Raw genomic sequence first — 12,801 nt, 5'->3', positions numbered from 1 at the left:
ATGGGTCCAGCTTTGAACACCCATGGATTTTGCTGGGGGGCTGATGTGCGGACCGAGGAGCCAAACCCTCCATCAAGAGCCTGGATCCAGACACATCAGGAAAAGCTGGATTTTCACCTCCATGGAGTTTGGTTTGGAAAAAAAAAAAACCAAAAACATTTGAAATAGCTGAAAAGAGGGAAGAGTGAGAAAAAGCCAGATCCTGGGCATCTGCCCCGAGGCGGGCAGGCTGGCAGGGACACGGCTGCGCTGATCCGAGCCTCCTGGCACGGCCCAGGACACGTCCCCCCCAGGCTGGGGACCGACCCCAGCCAGCATCCTCTATTTCTCCATCAGTCCACAGCAGTGGTTGTGCCTGGAGTTGCCGCAGCCCGCTGACCTTTCCGCTGGCACTTGCATTAATTCCCCTTAAACCGCCTTTGGATCCTCCGGAGTTTATTTCTGTTTCTAAGGCAGGGAGTGAGCAGTCGTTAGAGCAGCGCCCTTTTGCTAACGGACGTTTCGCTAACGGGGAAGTCACTGCCCCCCGATGTCCAGGTCAAGAAGAGTTGTACTGACGTTTCTACATCTTTTTTTTTTTAATTTAATGGAATTGGCAGTCCTCAACCGAAAGCAACCGCTGGGGGAAAAAAAAAAAAGTTTAAAATTTCCCTGCTGATTGCTCGATTCCGAGTGTGTCTGTTGTTATATTTCTATTTGTGTTGCTAGGGCAGCAGTTAAAAGCAGTTTTCAAATTAGGCACTGGTAAGCTGCGTGCTGAGCCAGGGCTCTCTCTTTGATGGCATTGACACCAACATGCCTACATCTGGAAAGCAAATCGCGAGCCTGGAGGACAGCAGGGTTTCTCTCCTCTAAGAGAAATGCAGGCTGAGACCACAGACTTTATGCTAGGTGTTATTCAGCGCTTCCCGATGTCTCGAATTTATTGTTTATAGCACAGAGGCTGAGGGTCTGATCCTGACAAGCGTGAGCATCCTTTGTTCGTGTTACGATGAGCAGGAGATAAGAATTGGCAGCGCTGTTCAGGAGGTCCTTGCCATACCCAGCTCTGGACATGGAAAGGAGAGGCTGGGCTTGAGGCTGGGCATCGCTTTGATTTCTACGGGAGTGATGCTGATCAGTGAGAAAGTAACGGTTTGTTTGCTTTTGCCAAAATAATGAAGAAGACAAGGGCTGGCCTCTCAATGATGCACTTTATGAAGAGCACACTTTCATCGCTGCCAGCCAGCCTTACCTTTTCCCTCCTTTTTGTACTTCGACTTTGTTCTTTGGGCCTCATTAAGAGAGGGAGCGGATCCTTTCCCAATTAAAATGTTGACATGTCGGAGACGCTCTCCTTCCCCATCGTTTTGCCTCTGTTTGTAAGTGATTGCACTTCGCAGGATGAACTAGAATTAAATCAAGTGAACTTCGATTGAATAATGCAAGCTATAAAGCAGCCCTTCTCCATGAAAAATCTCATTTCTTTTTTATTTTTCTGTTTTGATCCCCTAGCCTGCATGGAGATAACCTTGATGGATAATCCCATGGCTGAGGAGAGGCCTCGTAAAGTGCTGGGCTGCCTCGTGCACTGGTGGGAGTGTGCCGGTGCGGGCAGGGCAGGCAGCCCACCCTCGTGCCGGTGCGGGCAGCGCAGGCAGCTCTGTCTGAGGGTGCAAACCCCCAGCCCAGGGAAACACATTTCCCACCCTTGTGGCCACGTCACTCCTTGTCCTGTCCAAGATCTGGAAGTAATTAGCATTAGTCGTGCTGCTTTTGGTGGTGTGGGGGATTCGGAGCCTGGGAACGGATGCTGTGACCGACCCCGCGGGAAGCCCCTCGCTTGCGTGTGGACTTGGGGGTTGTGTCTTCATTAGCAACGTGGCGCAGAGCTTCCCGAGCAGGGGGGACATGGGGACCAGGGAGTCCGCACGTTACTCCAGTCCATCAAACTTAAACCGTGGGGAATTTGCTCGTCGGTGAATGATTTCAGTTGGGCCAGGATTTGGTCTTTTTTTGTGTCAGAAATCAATAGCAAAGCTCCAAGTGATGTTGGTTAGAGGGGGATTTAGTGCGAGGTCTGCATCTAGGCTGCGGCAGGGGACGTGGTGGCAGCACGTGCGGCGTTTCCTCAGCCTGCAGTGGGGTTTCGGTGACACCGGTCGAGCTTTCCCTGCAGATGGGCCTGGGTATCCCTTGGCCCCTGAAGCCTGGGCCATACGGCGTCAGTGCTCTGAGCATTTTAAAGCTCTGTGATATATGTGTAGATATTGAAATTTGCTCTCTGGGTCCTCCCACCCACCTGTTCCTCTCCTGGTTTTCCCAGGGCTGAGATGCACACACATAGGGATGAAGCTGATGGAGGTGGGTCTCACACTGCTGCTGGGCACAGCAGCAGGGCTGGGGATGCGGGGACGGAGCCAGCTGAGGCTCCAGGCTTGCTGGAGCCATTCCCATATCCTCCAGCGCAGGGTGATGGAGGGGGCTCCCTGCCGAGCAGGGATTGCTCCGAAACTGGCTCCGATCCCTCCTGCCTTCCATCGCTCAGCTGCCCTCAGAGCCTGTTCGCAGGGCTGGGACCTCCCGCCCGCCCCGCGGGGCTGCTGGGGGGACAGGCCGTGGGGTGGCGTCCCTCCCCTTGGGATGGCAGTGCCAGGATTGATGGGTAAACACAGGATCAGGGATTTTCTGCAGCGTTTAAAGTCTTGGGCATTGCGTATTTTAAAAATCCATGTGTCCATTTGCTCTCGAGCTCTAACTGTCAAAGTTGTCCTGCAGGACCGAGGATGCAGGAACTGCAGGGACCAGTAGTTTGTGCACTAAATCTCCTGCGCGACTCTCCAGCAGTAATTACTATGTGAAAGTAATAACTGAGCTGTGCTGAGTGCTAGGCCAACTCCCCCGGCTCGCAGCTCCTTGCATGTTTCTCTCTGGGAGGCTCCTGTTTGGTAAATTAGATATTGTGCTGTATTTCAGAAAAGGTCACACTTAACCAACGCTGCCTTTGCTTTATTATCTTGGCAGAGCAGTCTAACCTCTGCCGGGGTACGATTGGATTTCACATTCGGCTCTGCTGCAGCAGCCCCGCTCCCTGCATCCTGCCGTTGTGATTACGTTAGCAGCAGACTCTGCTTTCCTTTATTTATTGAGACATTAAAGATGCATGCATTTATTTTTACCATGTTCATAATTGCCATAAAAACAGGCCATAGTATCCCAGAGCGGCTCTTTGGGAAGGAGAGCGGCCGCGAGGCCGGGGCGAGGAGGAGCCGCGGCAGAGCGGAGGCAGGATGGGGCTGCTGGGGCAGGTGGCTGGCCCCGCTCCTGTCCGGGGAGACGCTTCCCGGAGGATGGGGGCAGAGCAGAGTCTGCCCCTTCTGCTGCCCAGGGTGCCTGGCGGGGGCAAGGAGCATCCCCCGGGCCACGGGTGATGCTGGGGGGAGCCCAGGTGGGTTCCCTGCAGCGCTGGGGGGGCTTTGGGTGGACGGATGGATTGGGGTACCTGACTTATGCAAAAAGATCTGCATCCTCCAGGGTACGCAAAGGCCAGGATGGATCCCGGCCAGGCCGTGCAGATCCCACCATGTCCCACCACATGGCTTCCACTGTGACTCACCGTGGATCTCCTGCCACATCCCACCATGCAGCTCCCACCGCATCCACAGTAGTGCAACAGCCGCTGCATCCCACTGCACGGCTCCCACCACGTGCCACCGTGCATCTCCCACCACGTCCCACCCCACGACTCCCACCGTGGCCGCCTGGGTGGTAACACCCTGCTCTCTTCCCCACCTTCTGGCTGCTTTTTTTGGTTCCTTACCTGCTCAGAGCACCAGAAATGTGGGGCTTTGTAATCCGAGGTTAAAAGACGGTGTTTCAAGTGCAGAGCGAGTTAGTGGGTTTTGCTTGCAGATGACAAATCCATTGACTTTCCCTCCCCGCTTTCACTCCCCTCCAACTTTTAAGCATGTCACCCATTGTTTGCTTTTTTATTAATAACAGAGCCCACTGTCTCTGCAAATGAAATGATGTAAAACAAAGAAAAGTGCCCGCATTAAATTCTCTGGCAGGGGATTACCTTGCTAGCATTTACATATCTATGCAATAAATATTTTAACATGTTAATTATACACTAATAAGAAAAATACCTTTTGAACTTTCAGTCAAATTGACACACACAGAACGGAGTCCATCAGGGAATTAAAAGCAATTAGTTTTGTAACAGAGCGTAGTCACATTGTTTCTTCTCTGCAAATTGTTCTGTGGTCACCAGCCAGCCTTTTTTTCTGGTGAAAGCTGGTGGAAAGACCAACAGGGACTGGAGTTTTCTGCGCCCGGCTCTGTCCTGCCGCCGGGGTCTGTCCCGTGCCGGGATGCTCCTTCCCTCCTGTGGGGTTTGCTGGTGGCTTTTGTCCTGGACCTGCAAACCTGGCTGTTCCCAGTTGTGGAGCAATATCAGACCTGTAACCATCTCCCTTTTCTTTTCCTCCTTCCAGACTGAAAACTACTCCTTCGATTCCAACTACGTGAACAGCAGAGCTCATTTAATAAAAAGGTATGTAGGCTCGCTTGAAAGCACTTGGGTTTGCCCAGCCAAATCCTGATTATTTAATGTTCTTCCTTACTGCGTTATATGCTACTAGCTTTTTTCAATATGCAAAACATTTCAAGAGTAATAATTTGATTTTAAAAACAGTATTTACTTCCTATTAAGTCCCATTGCTCTTGGTTTGCAATAAAGGCAAGTCTTCTTTTCTTCTCTTTGGCTCCTTTGCACCGGGAAGTTGCAGTGAGTTAGGTGGAGTGCTGTTACCCTGACAACTTTCAAATTCATAGAGTTTATTCTATTTGAATGCATAGGAATAAAATTATAGATTTGGGTGGTGAGATCTCCCTGCCGTGTGAGGCGGGGGAAAAGGAAAAAAAAAAATCTCATTTGGGGGCAGGTCATTGGGTTGGATAACGCTCACTGTTTTAGTTTGAATACCGAGGCAAAACAGCACTTTGCTAGGCTTTTTTCTTCCATGGGTAAAAAGGAAATCATCAGTTCAGTTGCAACCTGGCAATTACTCTTGGGGGAATTTAACCCTTTGGATAAAATGCTGCCTCAGAGCTTAGCAGTGGGAAAGAAATGTCTCTGGGAGGTTAACACCGGGGTTATCCGGTTGAACCCCGCTGGATTGTATTAAACTGGAGATGAGCATCCCCCCGTGGGGCGAGTGGCCGGGCTTGCATCTGCCTCCCCGGCTGTTTCCGAGGCAGGGAACGGCACTGACACAGCCCGATCGATACTCATCAGCAGGCCGCCGCGCGGGGCTGGAGGGCCGTCTCCCCGCGCAGGATGCGGGCGCGGGAGGTGGCCGGCAGCTCTTCGCCCACCTCCCCTCTTCTCCCCAGGGACCGGCCGAGGTGTGGGGCGGGCGAGCCGGGGCCGTGCCCATGCCCGTGCCCGTGCCCGTGCCCCTGCCTGCCGGGGTTGTACCCGGGGGCTCTGCAGAAGCCATTGCGGTGGCAGGGGTGTAACGGAGAGCAGGAGCCGGCCCTGAACTGTTGAGATCTGATCTGAGCAGTAAAAAAATCCAATTATCTGCCTGGCTGAGATCCCATTTGTTTACATCTTAAAAATATAAGGAGTAAGGGAGCTGCGAGCGCATTGTTTAAGCAGCTGGGGTTCAGCTAGCGAAGGGCAGGTATATTTGCCTGCGTGGCTCGTGATGTTTAACGATGCTAATGCAATTGCGAGAGAGACGGCTTGCCTGCGCCACGCCGCTCCTCGCCAGAGAGTCTGCAGGCATCCTGAAAAAAACCCAAATCTATTAATCTTTCCTCGTTCACACCTAAGATAAAGGCAAGCAGCGCTCCCGCCTGCCGCAGCAGGGCTTACTCGGAGGTTGTATTGTTTGGGAAATGCTGCTGCTGCCGATTCCCCGAGACCTGCCCATCCTTTAGAGAAGTGTCAGCCGCGGAAACATGTCGTGTGGCTGCTGCATTACAGTCTGGTTCACTGCGGGGAAGATAAATGCGTTGTAACACGGGTTGCTTGCGCATTATGAACAGCAGCTCCGTGTAGGACAGCGTTTCCCCTTGCTTTCTACCTTTGTCTTGTATCTTAAGTACAACGGGTGCCAGGAACGCTGTGCAGACATCTAAGAACAAAAAATATTTTCTGTAACATACTGTGGCATCATTTTCATCCTTTGCCTTTATGAAGATGTTGTAGCTCTTCTATCTTTGGTGAGTGACTCTCCTCAAATCCAGGACTTTAATTAATCTATTTGTACTTTTCCTGTGTTGTCTGCCTGCCTCTCTCGCACATCTACACACACACAAATGAATTGTAGATTTGTAGTGCTTTCTTAACTTAAAATTCTTTGATGTCGCCTGGAATCAAAGTCAGTGGCTTCAACAGGGACATCTTTATTTAAAAGGTAATGTTTGAAGGTTTACCAATTTATATGTATTTCAGAGCTCCCCCCTCGCGTGCTTTTGCAAAGCATCAGATGGTAGGTGGTCTGCTTGGTTTCCGTGGAGACGCAAAAGGGCTTTTCAAAGTAATGAAAATCTCCAGCTCTTTGGGGCTTTGAAGCACAGGCCGCGTCTTCCACCGACGCTTCACACCAAATCAGCAGCGAGAAAGTTTGGGGCCGTGGGTGCAGGTGGATCCCCCCCGATGGGTGCAGATTTCCCATGCCAAGGCTGGGTGTGGGCGGAGGTGCAGAGCGGGTGGCCCCGGGGACACCCCGCTGGCCCTGCCACTGGGGCAGGCGCGTCTCGAGATGTCCCTGCAGCTTGCTGCAGACGGGTGTCCTGGGGCATCACCCCTCGCAGGGCAGCGGGGAGCGGTAGAAGGATCCCAAATGCAACCAGAAATGAAACTCTTCCATCCCTCCAGCCTCGGAGCTGGGTACCGTGGGGTGATGGAGCTGCTCACCCCTTGGGGGAAATTTGGGAGCAGCTCAGCCGTCAGGTCCCCCCAGCAGTGGCTGCACTTGCAGGCGATGTCAAGGAGTTCGACTGTGTATCAGCTCTCCTTAAACCTGCGTGAACTTGGACCCAGAATCACTGGGTTATTTTTAAAAATAAGAATGGCATCATCATTGGGAAAAGAAATTTCCGTTTCTGGGAAGACTTTTGTTTTCAAGTCTTAAGCGATTAGGATTTGGCCTATAACCTAAAAAATTAGGGTTTAGATCCTGTGTAACTTCAATATGAGGTCATACGACTTGAGGGAGCCTAGTTACGGAAACAGCCCATTTAATGTCCATTTTTTAAATTTTATTTTCAAATCCTGCTTCACTCTCAGCTTCCATAATACCCACAGAAGCTCACACCAGGCAGCAGCAGCCTGTGAGGTGGTGCAGGCTGGATGCTGTGTTTTGGGGTGCAGAGGTGCCAAGCAGGGGTTGTCCCCCCTGCACCCCCTGCCCCGGCTCTCCGTGCTGGGGGAGCAGTCCCAGCCCTGCCGCTGGGTGCTGGGGATGGCAGGGGACCTCCCTGTCCCTGCGGGGCACGAGGCTGAGCGGTGGCAGCCATGCCACCACCGCAGGTCTCGCTGCAGCGCTGCGGGGTGGTGGGGGCCACCTTGTCCCACCCAGTAAATCATGGCTGTGTCTCCCCCAGCAGCTCCACGTTCAAGGACTTGGAGGGGAATAGTCTGAAGGACAGCGGCCACGAGGAGAGTGACCAAACGGACAGCGAGCACGACGTGCAGCGGGGCCTCTACTGCGACACGGCCGTCAATGATGTGCTGAACACCAGCGTCCCCTCCATGGGGTCCCAGGGCCCCGACCAAGGTGAGCCACCACTGTACGCCTTGAGGGGCTGCCCGCCGCCCCCCTGACCCCCACATGCCCCATCCAGTGGCTCTGGTGCTGCCTCAGTGGGTGCACAATAAGGATGCTTAGCGCTTGCTGGGGATAACACTGTACATCGTTGGAGTGCTCGGTACATAGAAATTAATCTTCACGCCATGCCTGTCAGGTAAGCAAGCAGTTAGGATTATCCTCTATTTCACAGGCAGAAACCCCAAGGCCCTGAGCATCTGCCTGACAGCGAGCGAGCGGTGGGGTTGGGATTAGGGCAGGAATTACTGGTGCTGTGCCCGGGGCTGGTCCCTGCCGGCGCTCCTCTCCGGAGCGCAGTCGGTGCGCCCTTCCCCTCGTGCTCCGCTCACTGTCTCCAGAGCTCACGCGCAGGTCCTGTCCGGGCAACTTTTCCAAAAGGTCAGCGGAGCACATAGGCATCCCATGAGGGATTACTCCAGGCAGTGGGCGAGGGTTTTGTATCTTTTCCCCCAAACAGGCAACAGGGTTTCAGCTCTTACACATCCCCACGTGCAGGGATGAAGTCCTGCTCCGAAACCAGACCCGTATTAGCTAGAGGAAAGAAGTCAGAGGAGTTCAGCTGAGACCAAGCCGTCATTTGTACTTGGGCATGAATGTCGCTTTTAATGTCTGACGGATGCAAACATCCTATGCAAACATCCTGTCTTTTTCAATTAAGAAGCCTGAATGCGGTTTGGTGCTCGGGCGCAGGGGAGCCTCGGGGCGCTTGGCTATATCTTGAGATAAGCTGTAGCTGAGGCTCAACTGGAAGCCCCACTGCTAAAAGACTTAAGGATATGAAAACAAAATGCTGTGATTATGAACTGGTCTTCAGCTGTTTAATTCAATTCATGGTAAACATCATTAAAAGCCTTTGTTTTGCTGTCATAAAAGAGTCAAACGGGGGAAAGAGAGTTCTTGCCATCTGCGCCACCGAATGTTTTTTTTTTTCTGGAGAGAAGCTGATCGCTGTATTAATTCTCGATAGAGTCTGTTAAATGGCCATAGTTAACCCTGTAAGACTCCGCGAGGAGGGGAACGCGGAGGTCACCTACCCATTGCACGCTGCCAGCCACGCTAATTGGAGAGGGATGGCATCTGCAGCGATAATGTATTTCCAGACAACCCTACTGTGGCCAAAGATGAAAAAAATTAAACATTTATATAACTGTACAGTGGCAGTTTAATTCTCCGCGGACTGGTGCCGTGTCAGAGAATGCAGGCTGATAGCTATCATTTATTATTCTTCTATTACAAAGAAATGCTTTTTCATTTCGATCAGGAGAGGGTTTCCTAAGATGCATTTGCAGTAAGGGATGACTGTAGGAGCAAAAATGTTCATAATTGATTCCTGTCCTGTTGAATGGTCTGAGCAACATCTGTTAATTTTTTGTCACATTTCTTCGGCAAAAAAGACAATCTCAATGGACTGCAGATAGGGTTTTACAGAGATTACATTTCTGATAAGTCTGCGTGCTGGCTCTGTCGTGCACCAGATAACAATGCAAATAAGTTAGAGGATGAGTTGGAGGCAGAGCTCGTCAGAGGATTCCGACAGAAATAAATATGGTCCCATCCATTGTATCAAGAACTCCTTCTTGCGTGTAAAATACCCCCCAAAAATCAAGAGTATTTCCAGGAGGTGACTTCGAAAGGCAACCTGTGTGTCTGGCTCCCAGTCCCGTGATGGCCAGGGAGCTGGTGCTCTTGGCTCTGGTTTATTTTTGGGAGGAAGCCGGCATGCCGGCGCTGCGTTGCCATCCAGCTGGACCTGCAGGCAGGCAGGCAGGCAGGTGTGCTGGGGGGCCAGCTCTCGTGTCCTCCAGCACCCACGCTGCCTCACACAGAGGAGCAGGGGGTGCTCACCTGCAAGGTTATCGGGGTGTTCGGGGAGCAATGAGAGGAGCAGCGCAGGCGGGGGGGTTAGCAGTTACTGTCACAGAAGCTGAAAAAAAGGTTAAAGAGAGTATTTTCTGAGCTGATTTGTCGAGCAGGGACTGCAGAAAATAATGAGGAAAATCAAGACGCTGAGATGATGGTGATAACAGCAGTTCCTGCATGATTAAAGCTATGGTTTTTGCATGGTAATTTTTACCCTATTTTGGGTCAGAGTGGCAGGGCAGGGAGGAAACACAAGTTCAATGCCAAGGATGCACAGGACTGGTGGGCTGACCACTGCCCTGACTACGCAGTCGATGGCCGAAGGGCAGCCTGGCAGCTCACATCCCTACGCTTTGCCTTCGTTCACCATCCCTGCCCGAATCACATCTCACGTAATCCCAGAGAAATGGGGTGGGAGAGTCGCTGGGGTTTACTCGTCGCTGTTAATGATCCTGCCTGGGAGCCTGGCGAGGTGCCCCCATGGCCAGGCGCTGCTGGGCTTGGACCTCAGCTTGTAACACCACGAGTCCTTCATGAGCGGCCAACCCTCAGACTTCATCAGATAATTCGTGAGTCTTTATCTGCTCAGTGGGTAATCCTGGATCTGCCGAGGCAGGACGCTGGTTGGCAGAAATCCTTGCAGTTCGGTGGTAGAGGACGAGAGGAGCTCAGTGGTGGCACCGGGGGGTTAGCGTGGACCTGTCTGTCCAGCCTTCACCTGCTGAGATGCTGGATTTCCTGCAGAAAGAGGTAGGCATGGATGTGTCCAAGCTTCTTTAGTGTTCTTAAACCAGCGTGTGAAGCTGGCACTGACGGCGAGTACGTGGCCATGGGAACCCCAGGGACCTGCTGCAGATTCTTGGGTGGCCTCGGAGCACTTTACCCCTTCACTGCCCTGGTGCCACTCTTGGATGGGAGTGACACCAGCTGCCAGTCCTGCTGGCAGGAGCCCTTGGAAATTTCCTTTGGAAATGACCTAGATTTCCAGAAAAATGGCAAACTAGCGTGGAGGGTGTTAAGCTTTAGTGGGCAGCAGCAGGTCATCAGAAATACTGCCTGGAGCTCAGCCACACCGCTTATTTTGGGAGTAGGACTTCTGCCCTCTTTACCTCAGGATCTTAATTATTGATTATAAATTCATCAGCTGAAAAGATTGCGTTAATTGCTCTAATATGTACCCAATTTAGAGTTCATTATCGCCCAGAATTGTTTTCCTTCCCCTGCTAATTGATACCAAATGGGACGCTGAGGAAGGCGGGCACCGGCGCCGCTCCACCTTTCACGATTGCCTTGCTGACGTTTAATTGTTTGTTTATTTGTGGAGGTGTTAAGCGCTGCGAGAAGTTTATATGCACTCCTTTCCTAACGGCGTCCTCAGCTGAACTTCCAAACGGATTTGTTTGAGAAGGGGAGGTTTTCAAGTGGCTGTTGGATCTCAGCGACATTTTGGGTTGGCTGGAGAAGTCTGTTGGAGGATGGGGGTAAATCCTGCTGTCCCCCTTCGTATCTTGGCCTATTTCACCGCAATATGGGGTGGGTTTTCTCCACGTCCTGGCGTAACCTTGACTCAAAGTCCAGCACTGGAGGAAATTGTGATTTCCAGCAAGGAGGTGAAGTTCATGGTGGTGCCGGGTGGGTGACCCACCACCGGCATCGCCTCCGTGGACAGCGGTGGGTGATGCTGGCAGCCGCAGCAGCTTTGCCCGTCAGGTTTGAAGCTCCTGGCACCTGTTCCTCCCAGCAACGCGGGGAAATCTCAGCGTGAAATGTTTTCCAACACTGCAGAGCGTGGTGGTGCTTTTCCCGGGAAATGGCAGTGCGGACCAGATGTTTCGCAGGGTAATTGAAAATTCCATTTTATCAGAAAGCATTTGCTGTCAAAAAGTTTTATCTTTACTTCAACAAAGAGGTTGATTAGATCCCTCAGGACCTGAATTAGCATCTTTGAGGCTAGATACTCAGTTCTGTAATTCAGGTAGTTATTCCTCCCTTGGTTTTGCTCATACTGGGACTTTTTTTTTTTAATGCCTCTGCCCTCTTCCAGACATAGCGTTTGTGCAGGTTTGGCTTGTTTTCTTTGTGTGGATGTATACGGGCGCCTGCTTAAATGTTTTCTATCACCTTTTTCACCTTGCCTTGAGCCAGAGCCACACTTGTACTCTATAAGTCATAGGAGCTCTTGCCAGCATAGAAATCAGAAAGGAACTATTTAAAATATGTGGTTTTAATGTTAGAAGCAACAGATTTCAAACTTATCTTAATTCCCCGTGCCAACCAGTATTTTTACCATCAGTTTTAGAAGGAAAATCGTTGGCCCAACAAAGCAGTGATTTGCTGTTTAAGATAAAAATAGAATCCAAAAGAAAATATGAAAATAATAGACACACACTAATCATAAAAAAGCCAGTGTTAGAAATAGTCATCACAGCCATAAAGTAGTGAAAAAGCTTTAAAATCAAAGTGAGAGGGTTTTTAAGCAATGTCAGTAATGTGTCCCTACAGAGAATTGCTTCTAAAAGCATCACTTCCATTTTTCTGGTGCCAGATCAGCAGTAAAGGTTGGCGTGAAATGTCATCTGGAAAGACCTGATCCTGCATACATTTCCACATTTGAGTAACTTTGCTCACATAGGTGGTTTAATTGGGTCTGACTCTCATAAACTCCAGCAAGACAAAGGGTTCTTTGAATAGAAATAGGTTATATTTAAATGCTTATGTTAGGTCTTCATACTATCGCACACTGTAGAAATAGGCTTGGATGTAAAGGAGAGCCAGGCACATGATATTCACCGAAACTTTTCTGGCTGGTTGCATCCCAAATTATTCAGATACATCGTCGTTAGGGGATCAGGTTTTATCTAGAATATTCCAATTGGTTCTTATGCTCATCTCCATAGTATCCGGGTGCATTTCAGTTGTGAATTGAGAACATGACTAATGATATTAACTGGAGGCAAGCACAGGTATTAGAAACTGTTGATTTTTTAAGCTGATTTCCAGCAGTCGTTCCACCTGCAACTCCCTTTTACTCTGCAGAAAAGCCTGTCTGTAGAGCTGTATGTACATGAAGACCTAAGTGACATATTCTAGGGCTTTGGAGGCTGGAAATACAGCTGCA

General features: G+C 50.8%; 1 protein-coding gene across 2 annotated transcripts in view; it reads left to right on the top strand.

The window, feature by feature from the left end:
- PCDH19 (protocadherin 19) overlaps window positions 1-12,801 on the top strand; it is a gene marked incomplete at its 5' end in the record, with an annotated part of 55,972 nt that overhangs the window by 23,836 nt on the left and 19,335 nt on the right. Inside the window, 2 exons of one of the 2 annotated variants that reach the window (XM_082322877.1) lie at window positions 4,476-4,534; window positions 7,603-7,772. In XM_082322877.1, the coding sequence (XP_082179003.1) occupies window positions 4,476-4,534; window positions 7,603-7,772 (229 nt within the window). Of the gene's footprint in view, window positions 1-4,475; window positions 4,535-7,599; window positions 7,773-12,801 lie in introns of both variants that reach the window. The other variant, XM_082322876.1, reaches the window with a different exon arrangement.

Source organism: Platalea leucorodia (genome assembly GCF_965183815.1).
Source record: "Platalea leucorodia genome assembly, chromosome: 10".
In the NCBI taxonomy this organism is placed as follows: Eukaryota; Metazoa; Chordata; class Aves; order Pelecaniformes; family Threskiornithidae; genus Platalea; species Platalea leucorodia.
The sequence above is the reverse complement of the archived record's forward strand: the minus strand, read 5'-3'. Positions and strand labels throughout refer to the sequence as shown.